Source organism: Psammomys obesus, unplaced genomic scaffold, assembly GCF_907164565.1.
Source record: "Psammomys obesus unplaced genomic scaffold, mPsaObe1.curated_primary_1811, whole genome shotgun sequence".
In the NCBI taxonomy this organism is placed as follows: Eukaryota; Metazoa; Chordata; class Mammalia; order Rodentia; family Muridae; genus Psammomys; species Psammomys obesus.
The window spans coordinates 3,650,622-3,659,358 of NW_026592636.1; the positions used below are offsets into that span (position 1 = coordinate 3,650,622).

The following is an 8,737-nucleotide window of genomic DNA, read 5'->3' on the forward strand; positions in this document are numbered from 1 at the left end:
ACCAGGAAGGTAGACAGAGGAAAGAACAGTACTGCTACTGTGGGTCCTAACAGGGGCACCTAAGTCCTCAAGAATGAGACAAAATCTGAGGAGGCAAATCCGGGCTCTGATGAGTTGGAGGAAAGAAAGGAAGTTGTGCGGGATCCATAGGACATCTTGATTTTTACTAAGCCCAAGCAGGAACTACGGGTGTCCATCAGGATGTATGAGATTGCCTTTCACCTCTTCAATGTCCATAGTTAACGGACATCATGAGCTCCCAACCTTAAAACCCCGCACTTGCGGCTGGGTGTGGTAGCACATGCCTTTAAAATCCCAGCACTTGGGAGGCAGACGCCGGTAGATTTTTTGAGTTCTTTGCCAGTTCCAGGCCAACAAGTGTGCACAGTAAAATCATGTCTCAAATACAAAACAAAAACACGTGTAAATGCTGGAGGCGGAGCGAGAGAATCCTTTCGGGTAGAACTAGATAGGGAAATCAGAGGGCAAGCTTCGCCCCTCCCGAGGAGACGCCTAAGGCTTGTACCAGCGGCTCCAACCAGGGCTGTCCCTTTCAACAAGCAGCCCAGGGCTTGGCGACTAGGCCTTGCCCCGTGGGCGGGGCATCACGATGTCCCGCCTTCTGCGCGTGACCTTGCCCCACCCCCACCCCACTCTCTGTCACTTCCTGATTCCCGCTTCCTGCTTCCCAGAGGCTGGGATCCGGAGCCGCCCGAGGTCGCCGCCGCAGTCCCCGGCGCCCCTGGCGAGCGGTGAGCGGTGAGCAGTGAGAGCGGCTGGGCTGGACTAGGGGCGCGGACGTGGGCCTGGGGTGGGGGGCGCGAGCCCGAAGAGTGCGGCGCCCCACCCTCAGCCCCAACCCCTTCGGCTGCCCATCTCTCCCTTCCTGGCCAGGGATCTTTGGAAGTCGGGTTCCCGGTTCACCTCGGACGCTGCTTCGAGGCCACTTTGAGGACCTGGCAACATCCTTACGATCCCTGTTCTGCCAGGGTCCCCTAAGCCGGACTTCCTGCAGCTCTTTGCACATTCCCTGGGACTCAGCCGCGGCCTAGTAGGAAGAACAAAACCCTTTTGCCGCCTCTTCTCCCCATCACCCAGCCTCTAAACTCCGGGCGTGGAAAGCTGCTTGGAACCAACTGGGACCTACATAAGATCTAAGCTCTGTCTTTCTTCCTTTCAAACACACACACACACTCAGAGACATGGAGGAGCTTGGGGGGAGAGTCTGTTGGTTTACACCTATGAACCCATTCTAAAACCGGGGAAACAGAATTCCGGCGTTATGGTGACCAGGTCCCTGGTGACACGCTCTGTGTGTCTCTTTGGAGGGCCACAGCTGATCCAGGTGTCTCTGCCCCGTAGACATGTCCTTCCGAAAAGTGGTTCGGCAGAGCAAATTCCGGCATGTGTTTGGTCAGCCCGTCAAGAATGATCAGTGTTATGAGGACATTCGAGTGTCCCGGGTTACCTGGGACAGCACCTTCTGCGCAGTCAATCCCAAGTTCCTGGCGGTGATTGTGGAAGCCAGCGGCGGGGGTGCCTTCATGGTGCTCCCTCTAAGCAAGGTGGGCCTTGGGGTCAGGGTGGAGAGGAGGAATGAGGACACACCGGCCACACCTGTGGGCAGGGCAATTTGAGCCACTTCTTGGCCCGTGGCTCCTGCTGGACAAGTCATAATCCAGATTTACTGCCCAGCAGGTATTGGTGCAAGTAGAAAAAGTGTTTATTGCTACCGAGTCTGGATAAGAGAATGCAGGCATTTCCTCCTACGCTGGGTAGAGCAGAGACACAGCTGGGCCACCAGGAACCAGGGTAGTGGCATCATTCTTGCACCATGGAGGGGCGCAGATGCTGGGAGGAATGGAGACACGGGCTTTTGGTTCTCCTCTGACGGCCCTTCATGCCTACAGACAGGCCGCATTGACAAGGCCTACCCAACAGTGTGTGGACACACGGGACCTGTTCTGGACATTGACTGGTGTCCCCACAATGATGAAGTCATTGCCAGTGGATCAGAGGACTGCACTGTCATGGTGAGCATAGGACTGTACCAATGAGGGTCTCGGGGTGTGGCTGGAGGACGCCGGCAGCAGGGGCAAGCACAGGCCTGAGCCCATCTTCCCGCTCCCCACCACAGGTGTGGCAGATTCCAGAGAATGGGCTGACCTCCCCTCTGACAGAGCCGGTAGTGGTGCTCGAGGGGCACACCAAGCGTGTGGGCATCATCACCTGGCACCCCACAGCCCGAAATGTGCTTCTCAGTGCAGGTCTGCACCGCTCCCCAGCCCTTCTTCGAAACCCTTCTCCAGGGTGGTCCTGGAATGTTGTGTATCCTCTCACAGGCCAGTCTAACAGATTGGGGAAACTGGTGCTTACAAAGATGGAGACCCAGTTCAGTAGCAGAGGAAGGGGCAGAGTGGGTCTGGTGGGTTGATGGCCCTAACACTACCTGCCTGGGCCTGCCTGAGCTGATGAGCGATTGCCTGCCAGGTTGTGACAATATGGTGCTTATCTGGAATGTGGGCACGGCAGAGGAGCTCTACCGTCTGGACAGCCTGCACCCTGACCTCATCTACAACGTGAGCTGGAACCATAACGGCAGCCTCTTCTGCTCAGCCTGCAAGGACAAGAGCATCCGCATCATTGACCCCCGGCGGGGCACCCTGGTGGCAGTAGGTATCCCCAGAGGGCAAAGATAGCAGTGTACTCAGGGTCTTGATCTGAACTATGCTGACCACCTGTCCATCCTACAGGAGCGGGAGAAGGCTCATGAGGGGGCCCGGCCCATGCGTGCCATCTTTCTGGCCGATGGCAAGGTGTTTACCACGGGTTTCAGCCGCATGAGTGAACGGCAGCTGGCTCTCTGGGACCCAGTGAGTGATGTAGCAAGCCTGAGGCAGGCAGGCAGGGTTGAGACCTGGGCCTCACCCTAGGATACTCCTCACTGAGGAGGAGTATGAGGTCAGGCTGAGCTGCTAAGCACTATAGACTTCTCCGTGCTGATCTGTCTGCCTGGCCCTTGAGACATCTAGGATTTTGCCAGACGCTCCCTTCCTTGGCCCAGCTCCCTGGCTCTCCCTGACACTCCCCCAGTACCTCCCACGTCCTTGATTCTGCTCCTGGGAACCCCAGGTCCTTGCCCTGCCACACTCTGTCCCCAGCAGAACACTCCTGCACGATGAACTTGAGGGCCCCTTTGAGGCCTGGGCTTATACTACCTGGTTCCAGCCTTCCTGTGGACAGACATTCTCAACATTTGTCTGTTGGTTTGGGAATAGTCTTAAAGCCTGGAGAAGTCTGGGAAAGTGGGACCTGGGAATGAAGAAAACCATTAGCATGCTGGCAAGTGCAGCTGACTGGTGTGTGAGACTGGCTGAGGCCAGTCCTGTAGTGTTTGGGATGAGAAGATTCTGACTTGGCCTGACTGTGCCCCATGTGCTTAGGAAAACCTTGAGGAGCCCATGGCCCTGCAGGAGCTGGATTCAAGCAATGGGGCCCTCCTGCCCTTCTATGACCCAGACACCAGCGTGGTCTATGTCTGTGGCAAGGTAAGGCTGGGTGGGGCAACAGACTGAGGCTAAAAGGCAGGGAAGGGCCTGGCTAAGTGCTGAGAGCTCTTATTCCCACAGGGTGACTCCAGCATCCGGTACTTTGAGATCACAGATGAGCCCCCCTACATCCACTTCCTGAATACATTCACCAGCAAAGAACCCCAGAGGGGTATGGGTAGCATGCCTAAGAGGGGCTTGGAGGTCAGCAAGTGTGAAATTGCCCGGTAAGAAGGTCCTCTGAGGCAGCCGTCTGTGGCCCGAGTTTACTCAAGGACCCAGCCTTGCAAGGTGGTCAGACTGAGCAGGGGCCAGGCTGTCAGCATCCAAGGTGAAAGCTTAGGTTGTGGAGGCTAAGCTGGGCTTGGTGCCATACACCTGCTATCCTAGCATTTGGGAGTTATGAGGACCACAAGTGCAGAGGCTAGCCTGGTCTACATAGTAAGTTCAGGGTCAGTCTGAACAAGACCCTGTCTGAAGCAGAAACAAATCAAAGGAGAGGGATGTGAAAAAGCTCAGTTGGTAGAGTGACAGCCTAGCATAAACCCCGGGGTTCTACTCCAGCACTGTGAAGAAAGTGCTGTGGCACATGCTTGTAATTCACTCAGGAGGTGGACCAGGGAGGAGCACGAGTTGAAGTTTAGTGAGTTTAGTGAGTTCAAGGCCAGCCTGGGATTTATGAAACCATGTTTCAAAAAATAAAGGGAGAAGCACATGCCTTTAATCCTAGCTTTTTGCAGAGGCAGGCTGGTCTTACGAGTTTGAAGCAAGGCTGATCTACATAGTGAGTTTCAGACTTCCAAGGCTACAGTGAGACCGTGTCTCAACAAAAAAAGAAAAAAAGAATAACAACCCCAAAGTTGCCTAGGGTCACTCTATAGGAACCCTTGAGACAGGGAAGCCATGAGCACAAGGCGACCTGTATGTGGGGTCCCGGGTCAGCTTGTGGGGATGTCACCATGTAGAGAAACTAGAGAGCTGTAGGAGGTTCCACCATGGCTCCCCTCCCTTTTCCAGGTTCTACAAACTGCACGAGCGCAAGTGTGAGCCTATAGTCATGACCGTGCCAAGAAAGGTGAGGCTGCCGATGACCCCGTCCACCCACTCTCTTCCCTAGCAGAAGGGCCACACCAGGGCATTGGGTGAGGCTGGTGAATGGGTGTAAGCCTATGGGCTGTACAGATAGATGCTGGGTGGCCTGAGTTCTAGAGAATTGTTGGAGGGGTGACCCAGGTGAGCTGAGGCCTTGCAGTGACAGAGGCCATACACTAAAGAGCAGGATAGCAGGGATAGAGGGCCACCCATGAGGCACGACCAACAGCAGGGCTGGGATGGCACTCTGGGGGGGAGAGGGCTGAAGGAAGGGCATGAGGGACAGCGCTCTGGCTGTGAATCCGATGGGGAGGGGCCTGGCCACATACAGCTTGGCCTCAGAAGCCCAGCCAGGAGCCTAGAACACATTCCCACTGTCCTCCAGTTGTTGTTCACAGACTCAGTGTATCAGGCATGTCCTGGAGAAAAGTCACAATCAGTCTATGGGGCACAGATGTGGCTCACAGGACTCCACAGAGCCACATAGCTGGCCCTTGTGGTTTGTTGGAGAGGGTGCCAGCAGGGCTGTGCCAGGAAGATCAGGTAAGGCTTCAGTGAAAACATTCAAGAAGGAAGTAAAAAGGGAGACTGGAGCTCTGGAGGTTCTTGGGGATCAGGCATTTGGAGGATGGGTTGACAAGAGTGCAAGTCAGGAGGGTATTGAGGATGCAGCCACTCAAAGACCAGATGTGAGACCCCTATAGGGACCCGCAACTGATTCTGACCTCCCCTACCTGGTGGGCAGTCTGACCTTTTCCAGGATGATCTGTATCCTGACACAGCTGGACCTGAGGCTGCTCTTGAGGCGGAGGATTGGGTGAGCGGGCAGGATGCCGATCCAATCCTCATCTCACTACGGGAAGCCTATGTGCCCAGTAAACAACGGGACCTGAAGGTCAGCCGGCGCAATGTGCTATCCGACAGCCGGCCTGCCAGTTCCAGCCGCCCTGGAGCTGCCACAGCGACTGCAATTATTGATGTTCCCAGTGGTACCTTTGCTGGGGCTGGTGTACGTGCCCTAGATTTGGGGGTGCTGTCCAATTGGCTGAGCCTCAGGCTTCTACCCTAGGGGAGGGTTATGGCTGATGGCCTCTGACTTCCATATGTCCTCCTTGCAGGAATCTGGGAAGCTGGAAGAGGTGATGCAGGAGCTTCGGACACTTCGGGTGCTGGTCAAGGAACAGGGGGAGCGTATCAGCCGCCTGGAGGAGCAGCTGGGCCGCATGGAAAACGGGGATTCATAGGACCACCAGGGACCTGCCCCCAACACTGCCTCCTCCTCCACCCCTTCTCACCTAGCTTTGGCAGCCAGGTCACACCACACAGTTTGCTGCTCAGTGCCTCTGGGGCAGGTCATGGCCAGTTTGCACCTCTCCAAAGCCTGGGGCCCAGGTTGGGAGCACCACCTAGCTTTTGGAAGATTTTTGTACCAAGGCAAACTCCCACGTATTTTAAGGGACCATCTTCCCACCTGTCCAACCCATTGCCCCCTCCCCAGAGAAAGCAGCAGAGATGGGTTCTATATTTTCATTCCAAATAAAATGTTCTTTCTAAAGCCAGGTTTGACCTGCTGCTTCGGAGGTCAGGGCTGGGTGCTAGGAAGGGAAACCGCAAATCTGACATGGAAAATAGCCCTGCGTATCAGAGTTCCGCTGTGGAGAGAAACAGGCCAAAGGGCTCCAGAAAGGTGTGTGAGATGTCAGTGGATAAAAACACTTGCTAAGCAAGCCTGATGGCCTGAATTCAATCCCTGGGACCCACAGGGGATGTATCTGACCTCTGCACACCCCCATATCGCAGGCATGTGCACACAAGCCAGGGACCTTTGGTCTCTGCACTCCAGAGGTGGAATCAGGAGGATCTGTGAGTTCCAAGCCAGCCAAAGCTATATAGATGGCTGTCCTGCTTTGAGTTAGATGCATATTTCCTCCTTTCGGAGTTCTGGTGGCAGGCTGTGTGAGCCAGCCTCACCTAGTGAGGCCTGGGAAGATTCGGTGTGGGTCTGAGTGATCCTGAAAGGCTGAGACCCCATAAGCGTTCTGTGATAGACAAGAGTGGGTGGGGTGTTTCGGGCAGGAAACGGAAGTGTCAGAAACTCCTACTAGCTACTGTACTTGAGAGCACCAGAGCTCACTTCTCGCTAAACACAGGCGGAGTCAGGTGGGTGCCCGGACAAAGGCCATCGGATCAATGGTGAGCTGTGGAGCACTCTGGGTTCTTGGGGTGTGGTGGGATGGAATATTGAGGTTCCAGGAGCTACAGAAGGGCCCCCTTACAAGAGGCCTGGGGTAGCAAGGACCAGGATGGGTTGGAACTCAGCCCTCACTCAGAACTGGGCTCTCTGGAATTAAGGTTAGGTCCTCCAGCTCCTCACTCTGGACACAACCCTACTCTAAGACACTTGGGATAGTCCCTCATCTGGTCCCCTAATGAGCTGAGTTTGGGCATGCTGTAGGGGAGGCTTGTACCCGCACCCCTCCCCCCCTGCTACCACACCACACCCCCACCTGCTTTGTTCCAACCGCAGGCTTCCTCTGATAGCTACACATGCTGCCCCCAAGCTGAGTGGTGGCCCTCACGCCTGAGGCCCTCCAGGGCAGAATGGGGAGCTAAACGGAAACCCTGCAGCTGGGCCCTCCCATGGTTGGGAGGAGGGGCTCAAAGACCCCCATACTAGGACCAGGCAACCTGAGTTGGCTCTCTGGAGGCCATGGTTTAGGTACCTAAGAGAGTCACCTGCCACCAGCCTCAGAGCCATTCAACTTCCTCCCCTGCCAGGCGGACCATTTTAGTATCCAGCTAATGTCCATTGAGCATCTATGTGCCACCCGTGGTTTTGGGTTCCCTCCCCCCTCTCCAGCCCCAATCCCATCATCCAGAAGCTTATTCTGGTAAGGCAACAGAACAGATCAATAGGTGTGGGGTTTGGTAGATGGGTAATTCCGGGACCTGAAGTTGGTGAATGGGTGGGCTAAAGTTATACAAGTCAGCTGTACAGGTCTAGCAGGGCCTCAGCAAGGCCTACAGAGGCCACAGCAAGCGGGTAGCCATGAGCTGTGGGAGTTCAGTGTCTGAGCAGTGGGACAGCCAGTGCACAAGCCTCAGGCAGTTGAGTTTAAGGGGATCACACAAGGCCTTGACCAAATAAGGGCTGGGGATTTTCTGCTTGACTGTCCCTATTTTGCCTGAGGCAACTGAGGACCAACTGAGATCAGTTGGTCTTGTTAGGTGACAACTCCTCCCTACTGTCTCACCCACAGGCTCTGCCTGGTATCCTTGGATTTGGGGCGCTGCTGGCCCTGCCAGGGGCCTGGGCCTCTGGGACGGGCACAGAGGATGGTGCAGGCTCCAGTGCTGTCACCATCACCCTGCTGCTCCTGCTTCTGCTGCTGCTTGTCACTGGTCTAGCCTTGGCTTGGCGTCGCCTCAGCCGTGTCTCAGGGGGCTATTACCACCCGGTTCGCCTGGGTGCTGCGTTGTGGGGCCACACCCGCCGCCTGCTCTGGGCCAGCCCTGCAGGTCGCTGGCTTCGGCCCCGCTCTGAGATGAGATCCCCAGAAGAACCAGAGCAGCAGGAAGATGAACAGGATGCAGAAGAGGATTTCATGATGGATGGTGGCCCTCATCCCCAGGAAGAGGAGAAGCAGTGTGAAGGAGCTCAAGCAGAGCAGGCCCCAGATGCACAGGACACAGACAGTGAAGGGGGCCTGGGCCTCAGCTCTCACGGTCCTGTGGGCTCAGGCAGCAGCGCGGAGGCCCTTCTGAGTGACCTGCACGCCTTTTCAGGCAGTGCTGCCTGGGATGACAGTGCGGGAAGAGCGGGGGGCCAGGGCCTCCATGTCACTGCACTGTAGATGCTAGCTGCTTGTCCTGTTCCTGCCCAGCCTGTCTCTTCCCATGTTATCATGATGAAACACTGGACCTTCATCATCCCACCTCATGTGAAGCTTCTCACATTGCCACCCCCACCAGTTCCCCAGAGTGTGTGTCATGCCCCCTCCCCTGACAGGCACTGGGGCAGACACTGAAAATAAAACTTAAAGCCCTGAGGTCTGTGGTCATTTAGTATCCCTTCCTCTTCCTAAACAGGCCACTCT

At 55.9% G+C, this 8,737-nt stretch overlaps 2 protein-coding genes across 6 annotated transcripts; both read left to right on the top strand.

The window, feature by feature from the left end:
* Positions 1-670: 670 nt before the first annotated feature.
* On the top strand, positions 671-6,195 carry Coro1b (coronin 1B). 4 transcript variants are annotated; one of them, XM_055614553.1, is made up of 11 exons: positions 671-759; positions 1,363-1,565; positions 1,911-2,033; positions 2,138-2,267; positions 2,491-2,672; positions 2,754-2,873; positions 3,444-3,548; positions 3,630-3,775; positions 4,566-4,623; positions 5,386-5,649; positions 5,759-6,195. In XM_055614553.1, the coding sequence occupies exons 2-11, from the start codon at positions 1,365-1,367 to the stop codon at positions 5,882-5,884; spliced, it is 1,455 nt and encodes a 484-aa protein (XP_055470528.1). In that variant the 5' UTR covers positions 671-759; positions 1,363-1,364; the 3' UTR covers positions 5,885-6,195. The 4 variants fall into 4 exon arrangements, with proteins under 4 accessions (XP_055470528.1, XP_055470531.1, XP_055470529.1 ...); XM_055614556.1 differs by having other exon boundaries at positions 5,401-5,649; XM_055614554.1 differs by having other exon boundaries at positions 671-752.
* A 79-nt stretch (positions 6,196-6,274) lies between these two features.
* Ptprcap (protein tyrosine phosphatase receptor type C associated protein) lies at positions 6,275-8,689 on the top strand. 2 transcript variants are annotated; one of them, XM_055614558.1, is made up of 2 exons: positions 6,275-6,833; positions 7,901-8,689. In XM_055614558.1, exons 1-2 carry the CDS (start codon positions 6,831-6,833, stop codon positions 8,492-8,494), a joined length of 597 nt encoding a protein of 198 aa, XP_055470533.1. In that variant the 5' UTR covers positions 6,275-6,830; the 3' UTR covers positions 8,495-8,689. The 2 variants fall into 2 exon arrangements, with proteins under 2 accessions (XP_055470533.1, XP_055470532.1); XM_055614557.1 differs by lacking the exon at positions 6,275-6,833 and adding an exon at positions 6,840-7,531.
* Positions 8,690-8,737: the final 48 nt, after the last annotated feature.